We start from the raw sequence: 18567 nt of genomic DNA on the forward strand, positions 1-18567 counted from the left end.
ATGGGGTTTGTTTACATGAGGAAATTGCGTAAATGGCCGTCATTTTGTGTATATGCCGTCGACTTGTATTTTGGAACTTTCTATTGGTCAATGTCTGATAAAATCAACCAATTGGAGAGCGGGATCTAAATTGTATTTACTCGGAGTGCATCGGTTATGCACGTGCATTTCCCAGTTGCATAGCGTATAAGCAGGTATATAAGGCCGGTCAAAGTCAGTTTTAGTCGAACAGTCGGGGGTGCGAACCTCGGAGGAATAACTAATTATTCCAATCGAGGTAAACATTCCAAGGAGAGACTTTGTCTTTGATGTCCCGCAAGTCCCGCAAGTCCCGCAGGAGTAATCACTTATTCCGCTCGGGGCAAGCAAGATCTCCAGAGTAGAGTTTCGTCTTTTTGGAAACGTGCGAATCCTACAGGAGTAACCAATTACGCCGCTTAGGACGAGCACGGGCTAAGACGGGCGTTTCAAAATATAGGGGGTTGTTTGTTTGAGTTAGGTTACGTTTCTAATTAATTTACGGGTTCCGTTGGGGTGATATAAGATTTGGTGCTTTCCTTTGTACAAATATAGTTAGTTCGGGCTGAGGCAGGCATACAGCTATGTTGTTTATATTTTAGAGTTATGAGTTCCTAATTATTGGAGAGTTCCGTTTGGGTGATATAAGATTTCGTGCTTTCCTTTGTACAAATATTGTTAGTTCGGGCTGAGACAGGCATAAAGCTATGGTGTGGGTATTTTATTGTAAAGTTACGAGTTTCTAATTATTGGAGAGTTTGTTTGGTGCTTCCCTTTGTACGAATATTGTTAGTTCGGCCTGAGGCAGGCGAATTATCGTTTATATTTTTATACGAGTTCTGGGTTCTAATTGATTCTAAGGGTGTTCGCTCGGAAGTTATAAGATTTGGTGTAAGCGGACGCCCCGTTTCCTGGTTCTGAAAGCGGACGTAGTTGACGTAAGCATAGTTGATACACTTGGTGCAAGTCCTTTATTTTCAATTGGTTTCCCACTGGTAAGAAGAAGACGAGCCGACTCAGATACGCGTCTCGTTCATTTATTTGTTGTATTTCACGAAATAAAGAATTTGAAACTCTATAAAAGTGTTCCCTTTTACTTTAATCCACGCGGGAAGCCTGACATCCTGAATACGAACCTGGGACTTCCGGTTGCATAAGTGCCAGACACTGTCGACGCTCAAGTGTAATCGGCAACGACCCGTCATGTTACAGTATAATTGAAGATCCTTGACTTCTTATGATAAAGAAAGGAGCGAACAGAATACTCAATAGTGAACAGTGTGTGTTTACTCTCAAAGTGTCTATGCGGAAAAGGTGTTGGGTTTTCAAATAAGGTCATCCGGGAGCTGCTTCTATGAAAACCCCATTAATTTCACCCAGTTGCTTAGTAGGGTTGGGGGCGGGGGACAAGATGCAGTTTGGCTCTGGCATATACTAACCATTATGACATGTCATCGCCCCTTTTCTGATTTATAGATTTCTTATATCTTTAACATATTAACTACTTCTCGGTATACCAGTTGATGCAGCATGTTGCAACGACTAACTTGCGTATAACCAGTATACCTTCAGTTGCATCTTTTGCCTCGATCCATGTCAACTTACTAACATATCTCTTCTCGGATGTTGTGAATATTCATAGGTTATTCTTTAGTATCCTTAAAGTGGCTAAGTCTCTAACTCAATATCATCCAAAATCTTCGACATTGAAAACACGATTTTTTTGTCAATTTAAATCAACATTGATGTTGTGATCTTACCCGGAAAATATGGGTTTCTGATAGCCAATATTGAAGACAAAATAAATATTTTACCATTGGTACACGAAACGTGTACAATAATGCGTTTCAGCGTCATTTGTAACAAGGGTCTCGGAGAACGAGGCTAAACATATTCTTATCTGGAGAGCATGCTCAGTAAATACTATCGGTGTAGACTGGAATAACCAAACGCTAGAGATTGCCATTCGATTGAGACTTCTGGCGTATTTCGCCACACACGTTTACATGTTGGCGTACACGTAAAAGAACCACTGACCGTTGCAATTCGATGAAGAGTGGGCGGAAACACATAACACACTACATGGCGTATACCCGTCCCCATTAGTCATGTTGGTGCAGAACTAAACCTCATTTCAATTCATTTAGTCACACTACACGTTATTCAATCTAAGGGGTGCAACTTCGGTGTTCCTGAAAATCATTACGAGTTAGCTCCCTTCGATAGGATTCTATTCAAACTGCATTTTTAGCTCAACGGTGCACTATGGCAAAACCATTTGCTCAATTTTGCAAGGCCGTCACCCCGATGATGTACAGCATTGCACCATGTACGGGTATTGGCGAATTATGTATCGATAGGTGGAAATGGTGAATGAAATCAGGGTATCAGGGTAATAAAATTGAGAATAAAGGAAGGCCGATTATGAGGGTCATACAACACAGCTTGTCAAAGCATAAGGTCCATGGTCAAAGTAATAACTCGTCATATTATGTTAATAGACATGTATGGTGTAGCCTAATATGTTTAAATATTATACATAATTCATAAAGAAATTTATTACTATGAATTATGTTGTGATTTATACGACAGTGACATGGGTATTGTAATGGTAATAATATTGTCAAGTTAGACATAATACAAAAGATTTGACAGATATAGTGTGTGTTTTGTTTATTCTAGAGGTAAAAAAGAAGCAATCGATTCACACGAGATCTGATACACACAGTAGTGACGTTCTGTCCCAAATTGTGCAATGGAAATAATAGTTTAAGTTCTGACTAATTGAATAAGTTCGCGTATATAAAGAGCACGAGGCACTGGATGTTTTATGGCTGTGTAGTAGATTTCCTGAATTAACTATGATGGAACTAAAATATGATTTCGTAACGTGTGCCTTGCAAATTGCAGCGTGGTTATTTTTATGATCCTTTGTACTGTAGGTAAGTCAATTATAAAACTGATAATCGGGATTTGGATATTATTAGTTATCACCCAATAACACATTCTGCAGTAGATATTGCTTGTGTGATAACTTTCATATTCTGCAGAGCGATATCTCCTAGAATTTGATTGGTCAATTAAAAAGGATGGAAAGGGTTGGGTGATAAATAAAATCTTCTACTCTTCTTTTTTTATATCAAAAAAAAGATTATATATGTATTAACCGGGATCTACAGAATTAGAAATATAAAATATCTTCACTGATTTCGATTAGAGAAAATAAAGTAGTGTATAAAAGCAACGGACCCCGAAAACGATACTTCTTTTAAATACAATTTTACGTGTCACATATTGAAATTTTGACACTGTCCTCTTGTGTAAGTTATTGTAAAAAAAGGGACATCCTTTGTGGGGGAACGATAGTAAACGTGTTCATTTAAACACTTATCTTATCGTTGTGTAAGTTAATGCAGTGATCAAGTACAGAATTCCATACAATAGCTTACCTGTAAGTGTATAGTGAAACTTGTATAAACTGGGCTATGTACACGTACAGTACACAAAGCGTTTGATAGGTGATCTGTCCGTTTTTCAAATCAACGACCCTTTAACATTCTTACACGTTTTATTAAATGGGATTCTGGACTGCTGTAACCATTACTATTGCTGGTTTCCAAGGTAAGGTTATAAGTTTTATAATTAACTAGAAATTTAACAGCTATTACACCATTAAGGCGAAAAGCGTAATTTTGATGATTAGTTTAAAGATAATTAGTATGAACGTGTGTTTTTGATAAGACTTTTTGTTCCGTGTTAAAGTAAGACTCTTTGACTGTATTCTCCTCTCCCTATTAATAATACTTTCTTTCTATGTTTTGAGTGCTGTTGACGAACCTCTTCTATCCTTTATGTGTTCGTAATAAGACGTGTTGGTGATGAGATCCTCCCATCCTTTCTGTGATCCAGTAAGATTCCACCACCCTTTCTATATTCTTGATAAGACTCTGTAATCCAGGGATAGTCTTGCAACCTTTTTGTGTTTTTGAGAAAAGTTTTTCATCCTTAGTGTTTTTATTTAATACTTTTCCATCCTTAGTGTTTTCTCGATAAGGCTCTATCTGACTTTCTTTATTATTGAAAATCATTTATGTATCTTTGGAAAAAAAAAACCTTCCGCTGTCTGTGTTATGGGTAATCTTTATTTCCCTCTTCTGTAAACAGCTCTCTTTGACTCTTTACTCTGTCATGGTTTCTGTTTTATCGGTGGGGGGGGGGGGCGAATGGTTAGCAGGTGCTGTATCATAAGGTCTGTCATTGAGTCAATTGGCGTGGTTTCGATTCCCCGGTTGTATGTGACAAGGAGTAGGATCGCCTGTCCAACCTCGTGGGTTTTCTCCGTGTCCTCCGGTTTCCTCCCACTGCTAAAGACCCCTACGCGCAAGCGAATTATTGAAATAAAAATTAAACTATCTGTTAATCCCGAAATGACCTAGTGTGTGTCGAGTGGACGTTAAACCCCCATCTCCCTCTCTTTCTTGAGTTATCGGCAATTTATAACTTCTTTAAAAGATTCATCTTTACAGTATGTGTTCAGTCCGTTGTATTTGCGACAAAACCTTTATGGGATAATGAGATGGAATAAAAAATGTCACACTAATAATACAACTAGATAATTTCGGTAGACAGGGTAAATCTTTATTTTTCAAAAAATCGATTGCACAGATAGCTCCTTAGCATCGATAACACCCGGGGTTCATTCATTGGCATCGCAATTTCATTGGTATCAATCCTGTAATTCCCAGTGCAGCGCAAAAGAAAATTTATCCACCATAACTCCGTCTCAAATCCAGGTATGACATAACAAATGCATTTATTTATTGAATGTAGTATTGACAGAACATAGCTTGGGGACAAATATATTTTAGTAGAGCAAATAAATAATTATTCATGCGTATTCAAATATAATTTATTTTTTCCTCGTATCATTTATTATAACAGCATTTTCATAGCCGTTGTTTTAACAATTACTACACTTTATTGAAATGAAATGAAATGAAATGGGCTTTAATGTTCTACTGTTTTGCTCCGAACTGGGCTAATGAAGACGGACATACGCCATACAGTGTGCTATGAGGGAAATTTTGCCCGGACAGCGGCACTACGGCCTACTCTTATATCGAATTCCAAATTGTCAAGAGATCTTTTACGTGCACTCCAATGTGTACACGGGACCTCGGTTTTTCGTTTCATCCGAATGACTAGACAGCTGTTCTTGTCAGGCCCTTCTTCCTGCATCACTGGACACTGACAAGGGGCAACCACGCCAGAAAATCTGGGAGAACTTTCTCGGCCAATGCAGGGATCGAACTACACTTTAATAAGGTTCTAGTTATGGGATTTCCGCGACCTACAGCCATCGAAAATTGGAAGTATCATAATTATTTGGTATACAGACTTTATTATAATTTATAATTGAAAAGAGTCTTGTTTTTTCAAGGATTTATTTTTTCTTTAAGTGGGTTGAGGTAACATTTGTAAACTACATTACAGCTCAAAATTGAGCTATAGATACTATAATTTGTAACAGAATTATACAATATTTTGTCATTTAATTTATGCCATAGTAAATAATTTGTAATCTTTTTTATCTTCTCGAAAAAAAAATTATTACAATGTATATATAGCCCATCATTCAAGAACAGAATTTTCGGTCACTCAGGGGCTAAGTGAGAGGGGCACAATGACGAGCTTTGAGTGATGGTTTTGTGTTTTAGCACCCCCTTGAGTATTTATCCCCCCCCCCCCTCGCTAATGGCAAAAAATCACGCTGTTTCAATGCGGTTTTCAACATTATAATCATAATGCTTAACCAATGTCAAACTTATACCGTGGGTCAGATATGCTACAAATCGACTCTAGCATGTTGCATACAGCCCAATTTTACCCGACAGCACTGGTATGAGTAGTCCGCCTATGTTACCTACCACCATCAAGGTTGGAGTTATTTTGGACTAGTATGTGATAATGAATCAATAAGTTATTATAACAAAAGAATAATAACAAATTTCCACAAATATAAATCTATAACATATACATGTTTGCAGAATATATTATAGAATAATACGAACGCACTGACAGCTATCGGTTTAATAGTTTTACATTTCAGATAATGACGTTAGCTATGACGCACAACGATAGACATTAGTACTCGAAAACGATATGAACCGCAAACTGTATGATGTAACAATTTCCAGGTCAGCAAACAAACAAAATAAATGGCCTTGCATTACCGAGGTAAACTGAATCGATTATCATCAGCCTAAGGGACTATTTTAAGATTGAGGAACAATTTATCACATTTTAGAAGATAAAATTTTATTTCAAGAGGAACTTCTTAGTTTGAAACATCTGGCGCACACGGTTCTTTGATAACTTTTTTGACATGGCAGAAATGTTTTGTTCGCGAATTGTTGGCTTTGTTCGCATTAATAAAACGCGTAAAACACTTTAATTATTTAGCTATGTAACATTCACATCCTCGACTCAATGTGTTAACATTTGCGCTCCCTGCCCTATGACCAGTTTATTTAAAGGACAATATTAGTGTCAGTCATAATCACATATGTGATAGAACTGGTTAAACACGTTCCAAATATAATTTTAACACAGAGATCACTGCTACGATAGATGCGTAATGAAGATTTTAAGAAAAGGAAGTGACGAAAACAAAAGGAAAACACGAGTTATCCTTCTATTATGATAATAATAATGATAATAATGCCTTATTCAGTAATAATATCATATGATTCATAGATACAAAATATTTCAATATACAATGTACATATAAGCCGAAACTATTTACAGAATTCCAAACATTAAAAGTTGAATGTAGCGTATGTAAAAAAATTTATTTATTTGATTTAAGTACTATTTACAATGTCCCAACTTATATAATCATGATATTTTATTAAACAATGATAATCATATAATGCCTGTAATATAATTAACTAATAAAACTTCATAACTTCAGACGTCTGAGAGAAAGTGCTTTTTGTTGGAGATACGTCGATAAAGACGAACGGGTGTTAAAATCAATATCAACACATAACTGGCCAAATTTAAAACAATTGGGATATTGACAAATATATAGTTTTGGTGAAAAGGTTACTCTTAAAGTTTTGTAATATATACATTCTAATATAACATGGACTAATTCTTCATAATCATACTTGCATAATGGACATTCTGGCGAAATGTTAGTTACTAGCTAATGGAAACAAATTTAATCGCAGCTTTGTGATAATTCTTTTTGACAATTTGATTAATATTCATTGACAATTCCTGACAAAGGTTACGTTTAAATATACTATATTCTTTTAGACTAGGGGGCACGGTGGCTAAGTGAATGAAACGCTGGCTCACTATCCTTGAGGTCGCGGGTTCGATCCGTGCATTGGCTGAGAAAGTTCATCGGGATTTTCCGACGTGGTTTCCCCTTGTCAGTGGTGCAAGAGCGGAGGGCCTGACAAGAACCGAGCGCAAGTGTATACATTGGCGTGCATGTAAAAGATCCCTTGGCAGTTGGAATAACATATAAGAGTAGGCTATAATGATCTCTGTGTTAGAATTATATTTGGAACGTGTTTAACCAGTTCTATCACATATGTGATAATGATTGACACCAATATTGTGCTTTAACTACTGTCTTGGTGTTGGCGTTGTTTAACGGCATTGAATCATTTGACGTTACTCCCTGGGTGGTAAGTTAAACATGCGTCATTCAGAAGATCACTGTGGTAAAAGTGTCAGTTTTCCAAAAGCAGAATTATTTGCGAGACCTTCAGTTTATCTTTTGGATAACGGGGCTCGTTCTTTGAATTAACTTCTTGTACGGAATAGTAATTAACGTATTTCTTTTAATAAATATGGAAATTGTTATTATTAATTTTCAACTGTTGTCAAAAGTTATTATATTGATTTATCATCACCTGTCGTCTGGTGTTTTATTTAACAACACATTTGATTATCGGTTTGTAAATTCCTAGTTATTATGTAGTGCAGAATTAGTTATAATCGCCGGCAGATACATCACGTATGGAAGTATTTCAAATAATGTGTCAAATTTCACCCAGGTGTTTCTACTGACGTAAATACTTACACAAATATATATAGTCATTATCCACTTATTTATCTATTAAACATTTTAATACTCCACCATTCTAATGAGCTGGTTATCAAGACAACATTATCTTTCTGAAAGAATTTAAATTTCCTTAGCACCTGTTACTCTATTCCATTATAATAATCTTTATGACGTAATAACAAACTATTTATATAATTGATTTGTCTATAAAGTAGAAGTAATACGATGTCTGGGTGACTTTTCCACAACATTTTAAGATTATTACCCTTGCTACATCAATGTGTTAAACGGCAATTTATAACCCCTGATGGGTAATTTATCGAACTGTATAGCTATAAATATGATGTATCCAGTAATCATTTATACAAGCTAATGATTATATTTGTACAATTTATAATATTCTAATAATAAATGTAGTATACAATAAAATCGGCGACATCATCTAATATTAATCGATTATGCTGACTGAAATATTCAGGATTAAACACGATTTATAAAAGGGAAATAAAAAAATCTCCTTTTTTCGATAGAGTTGTGGTATACCAAATTGCTAATTAATTTTAAATCAAATAAATCGATACGGTGGTTGCCGAGAAAAATGCTTTCTTGTGTATATTGTTAATACTTCGTTTCCTTTTATTTCCGTTTCTTTTTTTTTTCTTTTTTTAAGTTCTCACAAATTAGTAAGGACTGTACCCTTTGCGCAGTGGTGCATTTTACCGTCGAAATCTGATTGAGTGTGTATTACTAAAAGTATGCGACCCACAGTTATTACAAGCCGCTCGGAAAGTTACGTTAATAAGGGAGTCATACCAGAATACAATCATTGTGGATTTGATTTTAGTTCCCTATGCTGTATCATGAAATAAGAGGTATATTACATAGGCTGTAGTGCCCCACCATTATGCTACACTATGAGTATGACGATTGAATGACCTCAGTGAAATTTTCTCATAAGTAGAAATCAATTGCTGGGTAATGAATTTTCCAATTTTCTTGTGGTCTGTCCGGTACTGGTCAGTTAATATTTTATAAACCAACACAGCCACCCCGTCTATAAGATACCGTTCATGCTCGTGAATTCAATACGCCAATTTCTGATTAAAGAATAAATCGATCAATTAACGGATTTGTGTATCTTTCAGGTAGAACTATAAACGTCTTTATTAGACCATTAGGATATTCTGATCGTGGCTAAAAAATAGATCACTTATAGACTCTGAAACAACGATGAGAACGTCAAGAATTTATTGGGAATTTATACAATTGCACGATAAGTCTTAACATAATATCCAATATAGAAGTCAATTCACTATTCACTAACAAACAAACGCTTGGTTGGGCCGTATATTCAATTCAGTCTTCATTAGGTGAGTCGGTGCAAAAATGTACGGCATGTTAGACCTCATCTCATTTCATTTCCGTATTCTCAAACGCGGATTAAAATAATCACTGTTAAAATCTCGTCAGTGGTATAGCTATAACCTAATGATTAGGTGGTAAACATAATCCGAATTTGTATTCAGAAAGGTCTGAATTTTCACAATATATTGGTTCACCGTTTATCTTAAGTGGATCGATTCCCATTTAAATGATTAAGAAATTCAAATCAGTATGTCTACAATTTAGATAATCGAAATATATATTTTCATATTTTTTTAATGGGGTCGCGAGCAAGTCAGAGTCGTTATTATCTGTTTATTTAAAATCGTTTAGTTAGGTACTTAGGTCAATCTGTTATTGTTTTAAATATATACCTCGGTGTGTAGGCCGCTGGCTTATTAATCAGAAGTTTCGGGTTTGATCGAGATGTAGCTATCTGGTAAAGAAAGTTTTGACGAAAAGTAGTCCAAAGCGCCGCTGTCTGGGCAAAATTTGCATAATAACATACTACATGACACATGTCCATCTTCATTAGTCCGGTTGGTGCTGAAAAATAGGACGTTAAACGCCCTTCCATTTCATTTTGTCCATATGATTTTGTTACTTTATAACCCTTCATGATCAATGGATGAAACCGTGAGTACAGTTACCTTCTTCAGGTAAACAAATAACACTATATACAAATAAACATAGAATCGAGTAGATTCGGGCTACTTCTCATTAAAAGCCGAATAACTAATGCGAGTCTCTGGTGCCCCAGACACACGGAGCTACCAGACAACTTACGAACAGAAATCGCAAGAAATCGTAATTGAGACTTGTCTGGGTGTTTATGGGTGCTCTTGTAGTCACACAGCCGAATTCGATCGTGGTGAGGTTTTCGATCATGGCCAAAAACCTGCCAGTCAGGGACACGTCTTAGTGTGTGATAGCTTGGCTGATATTGAAGGAAAGAAACCACGACGATCACGGCTGAGCCAAGATTTCCTTATGTCGCATTACTGACGTGACAACTATGTGACTGGGGTATTACCCGGAGTGGAAGATATGGGTCAAGAGCTTCACTAAGGGTGCATGTCTTTTATTATCAAACCTGACATGAAAATAAAACAGTAACAAAGACTTCCATCTTGTGCATAATGCGTAATCTGTATAATACTTGGACTAAATAGATTTTGGCTATGTAATCTTTATAAAATGACATGATGAGTGTTTTTCTAACCGCCGTACGAACTGATTGGTAGATAGTTAATCACTAAAACTGGGTTCATCATCCGTCTTGTAAAAAGTCAAGCAGATTGCTATAGGGCGCTATATTCAATAACTGACAAACTTATCACTCGCAGGCAAAATAATTTCTCCCATTCTCTGTAGGAGATATCACCACTATATCATTACAGCAATAAGCCAGGGATATGAAAGACATATCTTCTAAGAGAGTAAACATCAAAGCCTTGTGACTAATTTAGGCGACTTTCGTGATATATGGAATTTCAGGACATATTCCAAAATGGTAAGTCGTTGTCAATGTCCACGTATTTGCATTATTGTATAGGGATTTCAATTTATCCGTGTTGTAGATAATGTCTTATTCCATGAATGCAATGTGTTTACTGAGTGGAAAGGTGTACGGCATTCCCATTTAGAAACATATAGATTCAACCATTCGTAGGAATTCGATGCCTGAAGCCTAGGACATTCCGATTTAAAGGCTCAATACCACTCTTGTTGTAACTGAATAATATGTCCCAATCTTTATTCTGGTCAACAAATTGTACTATTTTAGAATATTTCAATTAATTGATGATACAAATTTCATCTTAACACACCTTATTTAAAAATTTTGAAAAATTCAACATAATGATTGAAACTTCTATTTAAAAATATTTTCGAACCCTCTGGACAAGTAAAATAGGATGTAATGGATAATTTACACAACAGGTAGGACACTTAAACGTCTAGTACTTAGATAGAGATATTATTTATTTTCTGGAGCTTTCAAGCCAGCAAGAGTGTTATTGTCCCTTTAAAACTTATAAAGTAAATGAATAAGCCAGGCCAAAACAAATATAGTTTACAAATATAGCTATCAATTGGCTGTTTACTTTAAGAACGTTTTCATCTGAACAATATGGTACCCTCATTCTATTGTAGAAAACGCATAACTTTTCTGTTGACTTTTTTGTCTGAAGTTTCATTGCGTTTACTCATACATATTACAAAGGAACTTTTTAAAGAAATCCACAAAATAGAATGGAATGTCAAAAGTTTACTTAGATCATTTCAGACTTGCATTCTGTAATAATTTGACAGTGGTTAAAGGTGCAGTGGGGCCACAACCAATTTGCATATGTGCCGCAATTTTTGCCCAATGCGAATGACTAGACACATTTTTTGTCTGCCCTACTGATGCCACTCTAAACCACTGAACATCCCGAAGGTTTTTCTGGTTGCGAATCCATTGACTTTAAAGTCTATGCAATCCAGATTAATATTCGTCATTAATCAGCTTATAATCATACTCATTAATGAATATGCATATTAATTTAAAAATTCTAACCCTTTAAGCTCAAATTCTTGCATTATTCCTGAAGAATTGATTATTTCTCTATAACTCTCATTACAAACGCTATTATTATAGTTTTTAAACATTGTATTTGTGAAAAGGAAAGTTTTGTAAGATTCATTAAATTTGTAGAAGACCATTATACAAAACGTTACAATTGAACAGAAAGGCAGGGCTTTGTTGATTTTTAGAAATTAATAACAAAATATTGCTACTTTAACTACCCAACTACAGTTTTACCGACAAGGATATGAGATTCTCAGTAATAGCAGACTTTGTTCAGAATCGAATTCCAGGAAGTATAAAGAACATTAATTAATTACCATAACGTCACTTTATGACTATGGTATTAAGCATTGCACGTGCAAGACAGGTCTGTGAATGATGTATTATAAAAGAAAAATGTTGAAAGTCTAGAATCAAAGATCAAAGATACAGCTAATATATATAATCATAATAATTTCTCGGTTAACCGGTAAAATTAGTCGTAATGACTGTTTATACCGCAAGTAAGCAAGCCGGTGTTAATTAACCGTAAGTGCCATATCGAAAAACAATTTAGTCTGTAGTTATAGTCGGTTCAATAAGGGGAACCTATTATATTCTACGATACGTTTTTCTTATAATCAGCCAATCGAGAAGAAATAAGGAAAACATTAGCAAAGGAATTTAGCTGTCAGTGCATTATTGCCTCGCCATTTATATACTTTTAGTGGTTTGGTTGTTTTAAACGTTTTTTTATGGATCTGACTAAGTGTTCATCGAGTGTTACTTTAAGTTCTCTGGTAGTTCACCAAATTCAATTATCACCATTTTGAAGTGTTCGTGGTTCGACTCGTGATGTTAAGGTAGTTTGAGTGAAGACAGGTATACTATATTTATAAACAGTTTAGTAAGATGAAGATTGATAGAAGAACGAGGGTGTAAATTCATTTTATCAACAAACACATTTCTTTACAATAGATGTTTCTTGGATTCCAGCAAGGTAGGTAACTCTGCTTTTGGGGGTATGTATGTATTTAATCGACTCTGAGATTAACAGTTAGCAGTTTAATTGAAAAAAAAAACGAAACTAAACCGACTGACTTCCATTAAATCAAGCAAAACCAAATTTCATCTAATAGAGCTTCTCTCATTAATTGAAATAACTCATCAGATTAACCGAAATCAACACTTTATTTTGACCATAATCAAAGAGGTTCAGCTTCTTTCATATATTGCCAATGAATCTTAAGCCAATCCATTCTCTGCGTTTTATCCCTATATATCATATGCCAACAGAGCATGCAATATCAGTCCCCATGGCGAGAAGTTTAGAAATGTGAGTAAATATAATATTTTAACAGTAAATCTCTACAATAAACATAACATGTTTAAACCACGTGACCTGATAATAGTTGTTAATTATTAAAGCAGGTATACAAGTCAAATATATATATTTCAAGGTCGGAATGTACACTAATTACCTTGTTTACGACATATTGCTTATAGTTTTGTAAATATACCTCTCTTTTACTATTTATAATGTTTAACCATTTGGTAATTAGGACGTCGGTGCTTAAAGGACCACAACAACTTTGGAAACGACAATATTTTATTTGTTGGGAAGTTGGATGACCGAATGGTTGGCACGTGCGCACTGTATCATACGGTCTGTCATTGAGTCAGCTGGCGTGGTTTCGAATCCCCGGTTGTACGTGACAAGGAGTAGGGTCGCCTGTCCAACCTTGTGGGTTTCCTCCGGGTCCTCCGGTTTCCTCCCACTGCTAAAGACCCCTACGCGCAAGCGAATTATTGAAATAAAATTAAACCATGTTAGTCCCGGAATGACCTAGTTTGTGTCGCGTGGACGTTAACACCGCCCCACCCCCCTCTCTCTCTCTCTCATACAATAAATATATTTTTAATTTTATCGGTCATTTACATTTGTTTAGAAAGGGGGCCCATATAGTGCACTGCTTTGCCCGAAAGCCTATATTAATGTATGTAAGGCTGTATGTATATATATTTGGTTTAGTTCACGTTTGTTCGTCATGCACATATATTATAAACCTGTTAGTCTCAAGATGGTGAAAAAAGTTCATTTGTTCGGTATTTGAGAAATGATTAATCCCTTGCAAATTGTAATGTTCTGATGTTTCTATATAGAAATGTCCGCTGTCCAAAAATGGATCATTTCTGTTCAATATCAATAAAGAAATGAAGAATTTGTCAACATTCGAGATCCTCTGCAGGTGGTATAAATAGGAATTGGTCAGAGCCAGCCAGCGCCACATATAATATTTCCTAAAAAAAAGTCTTTGATGAGCCTCTGTTTTTAATCCGACTGAATCCAAGCAGGGTGATTACATGTATATGCCGTTTACTATATTTTGTCTTATAGCGAGGATTAAGCCGTGAAAAAGTTAAATATTTCCCTAAAAATGCCAATGACAATCAGTAGTATTAAATTGCTTTCCATAGGCATACTTTCCGGGCAGACGGGTAAAGTGGGGAATAAAATTATGATATAATCTAGTAGCAAAATAAAGTGCCCCAAAAGTCTAATAAAACACTAATTTTACTTTTCTGTTTATCGAATACTGTGAATTTGTACTGAATTGTCTATGGATTAAAACATTTTGTCTGGAGCCACTCTGCTTGGCAAAATATCATTTAGTTGGCAAAATAAAGTGCCCGAAATCTAATAAAACACTAATATAATGTTACTTTTCTTTTAATTGAATACCGTGAATATGTACTAAATTGAATATGGATTAAACATTTTGTCTGGAGTCACATTGCTTTGTGCGACATTTTTCGCGCATTGGCTGTCATTAATTGTGAATGCAGCTCCAACAGTCTGATTGGATGATTGGAATTCAGGTCGGCGTAGAGTGGGATTTCAGATGCAAAACCACTGGACAACTTTGAAGTTAACGGACTCTCGGATAGTGCGAGTTCCCCATAACTCGCGACGACCGGCGATCCGTTGACAAAACGATCGATTGGTTCAAGTCAGCCACCTAAGTTAGGCTCTTTTGGACCACATAGAAGTTGCTGTATTCACTGGCTGTAATAGCAGGAAAACGCGTTTGTGGCCGTCGGCCGTCAAGATTTCCGAACTTTCTTGGGGAGGTCTCTAGACGGTAAAATCTGAAAGCGGGAATTTTTTCGGGCATTTCAGGTCTGCCCCCACTAACATCTATGCTTTCACACCCACCCACAAACAGTACCGTTTCGAATGCTCAACATACGTGAGGTCACAAATTTAATGATGTTCATTTACTTGTAATCGTATTTGCTATAATCCATGTTTGCTATAATAATTTTAATATAAGACACATGGGTTGCTTCAGATTTTACGTCATGTGAAACATGTCAAGGCCGCAAACAATGCTCAAATACGTGTTATTTTTGTAGTTCTAGTTAAATATTAAGTTCATAATCATAGCTTGAAATTAACTGGAATTAAACGATAAGATAACTATGAATAATGACAAGGAGGAGATGTGCTTTAATCTTTATGGCAATGTTTAAGATAACCTTGGAATTAGCTTATCGAATGATGACGTCAAGTGAATTGATACATATAATTGGTATACCATGTAATTCAAAGCACGTTTTTAATTTGGAAGATGACCTCCTTTATGAAAATAAACCGCACGATATTTAGATTAATAACATAATATACACTATTTTGATAATGGATTTTTGTATTAGTTGATAAACTTGGTATTGTTGTATGTAAGGTGCTAGTCGACTTTCCTAGAAAAACGTTTTAAACACAAACGTTGGAGATTGGTCAGTTTTCTGGAATAGTCAGTTACTGACAATTCCGCTGAACATTATCTATTCGTAAGTGCAACGAATATTAATTATTATATATTTCTAGTTGATTATACATAAGCAAAGATAAAGTATTGTGGTACTGGGGCATTAGCATTAAATGTAATATATCTAAGTTAAAACTCACTTTTTCACACATAATTAAGAAAATACCGTACTTAAAGATGCATTATGTAAGATTTAGACAAAGAGATGTCCATTCTTTCTATAATAGTTCAAAAATAGATAAAGCAAATTATTGAAAATTTTAGTTCTAGATTTAGCTGTTGCATAATGCATCTTTAAGATTGTCATTGGAATTTGTAAATAACAATTTGCAAATTATACAATTAGTTTAACAATGATTCGATGGTCATAATCAGCTTCTTTTCCATTGTTGTTTTCTATTTTTAAAGGAAATTTGTCATTTACCTCACTTCAATTGTTTGTGGGGTTTTTTTCCAACTTAAAACGAACTATTATATCGAATCAGTCATATCCCGAGGGATTGGCTTGATAAAGACGAGAGTACCATCGCCGAAACATTGCATGCTCTTCTTTTTTTTCCAACTTAAAATGAGCTACTATATCAAATCAGTCATATCACGAGGAATAATTAATTTTCAATAATTTCAGGTGTTATGACGTCTCCTATTAATTAATGTAGCTGAGTATACTAAAGACTAATGGTATACGAAGTGGACTTAAAACTCCAGGAACGAACGAACGAACAGCATTAACAAATGGATGCTTTATGCAAATTTTATTTCGAGCGTGAACGTTTTACTATTGGAAAGACGTGAAGTGTATAAGTTATATGAACATTATCAGATTTAAGTTATGTGAACATGATACTTGCAATTATATAGAACCAACTATTGTGATCAACTTCGAAGTGGACATCCACCTTGCCACTCTTGAACACCATATTTGTTACTGTTGGAATATCTCGAATATTATTATTTCGAACAATTGAAATTATGTGAACATTCTACGTGAACAATTATAACTAATGGACCAAAGTGAACTATTGTGACTACTTAAATAGCCAAATTGGGATAAGCTGGATGTATTTGTTATTGGTGTTACAAGATTGAAAGCGATTTAGTGTTCTTCGTCTCTGAAGTAAGATGTGTGTGTAACGGAATCAAAATAAACTGATGTGAACTTTGTGGCTTGGTTGAAGGATGTATTGATGTAATGGGTTAACATCTATTTCACGATTTGGCGTGTAAATTTCTGGAGAAATACGACAATAAATACGACTTATTACTATATTAAAAGTCTTGAGTTCACGGGTCATTGAACTGATTTATGAACATCCGTAATACATTACGAAACGCGTTTCAATTGTTCAGGGAAAACTTGCCTTGTTTTGCATTATACTTATAGTTTGGGTCATCAGTTTACCATCTGATGTATTTTATGTGCAGCGACTCGTGCGAAAACTGTTTTTATTTACAACCCGTTGACAGATATGTTTTCTGAATTGGAAGCAGACGAGAGGGATAATTGTTTCAGAAGTACGAGCTGTGGTTTTCTCGTTTATCGTGGATATATATTTAGCTGTTTTACTTACCCTGAAATCTGATCTGTTATCATTGGCGTATCCCATGCTTCCACTAAGTAGGATATCACAGTAAATATATTTTTAATAACAACTGTTTAATACGACGACTGATCATGGATATTGACGAAGAACCGGAAGTAAGGCCGAAGAAATGTAAATATGATTTTGTCTTCGACCCGGTAAGTAATTTATTTTCCTATTGGTAATATTTATAGTGGAAATGTTAATCGGCCTTATCGTCATTATCATTAACATCCAGTTAACCTCGAGAATATAAGTCATATTAAAACTTAGTGCCTGGGTGAGATTATCGAAAAAGATTGGATGCTGGCACGTGGTGGGAAGGGGTGGTACCATGTTTCCACCCGGTAAATACACAGCTGATATGGGGTCCCACCCATCATGTTTAATTCTGTTAGCTTAGTGTTTTGGCGAAAAGGTTTATTTCGTTATTCAAACTGCTTTCAAGTGTAATTGTGGGAAAGTACACCTAGTATTTGTTATTCTTTATCTTTTATCAAAACTCAAGTCGGTTAGGAGCAGAACAGTAGGACGTTAAACCCCATTTCATTTCATTTCATTTCAAAACTCAAGTCTGTAGCTGGGGATGGATTAACCACTGAGCAAAATACGCACATGCTTAGGGCATCATGGATAGAGTTGCGCATCATCTGCTTTGTTAGGTGACAAATTTAAAATATGTAATTTAAAAATTCATTAAAAACTTTTAATGAGCTCTTCATTGTTTTTCTCCATCCATACTGTTCCCTGCTTAATTTAATTTATGGTTTATTATTGGTTGTATTTGGAATTGCATATAGGCCTATACGGGGGGCACCAAAATCTGTTAAGTGCTTAGGACCTCTATTGGTCTTAATCCGGCCCTGTCTGTAGCACGTGTTTTAGCATTTAAAAATAATACAGCAAGCCTAAATTTCGAGGTACCAAAAAGTCCCTTGCATTACACAGCAAAATTTGAGTTATGAAAATTTGACAGTATCGGAACCAAATATAATAACCACAATTGTTCGCTTTTGGATGTGTGCTTTTATAATTGATTTAGCACAGATAAATTAAATCTTGCTGGATGCGCAGATTGCGGCGTAATAGTGTGTTCTCTCCCTTTATATGGAATTT

The 18567-nt window shown here is 35.3% G+C and overlaps 1 protein-coding gene across 2 annotated transcripts in view; it reads left to right on the plus strand.

The window, feature by feature from the left end:
* The first annotated feature begins 2802 nt into the window (after positions 1-2802).
* Positions 2803-18567, plus strand: part of LOC126830839 (cGMP-dependent 3',5'-cyclic phosphodiesterase) — a 157536-nt gene continuing 141771 nt past the window's right edge. Inside the window, exons 1-2 of one of the 2 annotated variants that reach the window (XM_050561274.2) lie at positions 2803-2960; positions 16497-17609. In XM_050561274.2, coding sequence (XP_050417231.1) covers positions 17544-17609 — 66 coding nt within the window. In that variant the 5' untranslated portion in view covers positions 2803-2960; positions 16497-17543. Of the gene's footprint in view, positions 2961-12869; positions 13039-16496; positions 17610-18567 lie in introns of those variants that run through there. The other variant, XM_050561273.2, reaches the window with a different exon arrangement.

The sequence above is a fragment of the Patella vulgata genome, chromosome 8 (assembly GCF_932274485.2).
Source record: "Patella vulgata chromosome 8, xgPatVulg1.2, whole genome shotgun sequence".
Taxonomy (NCBI): domain Eukaryota; kingdom Metazoa; phylum Mollusca; class Gastropoda; family Patellidae; genus Patella; species Patella vulgata.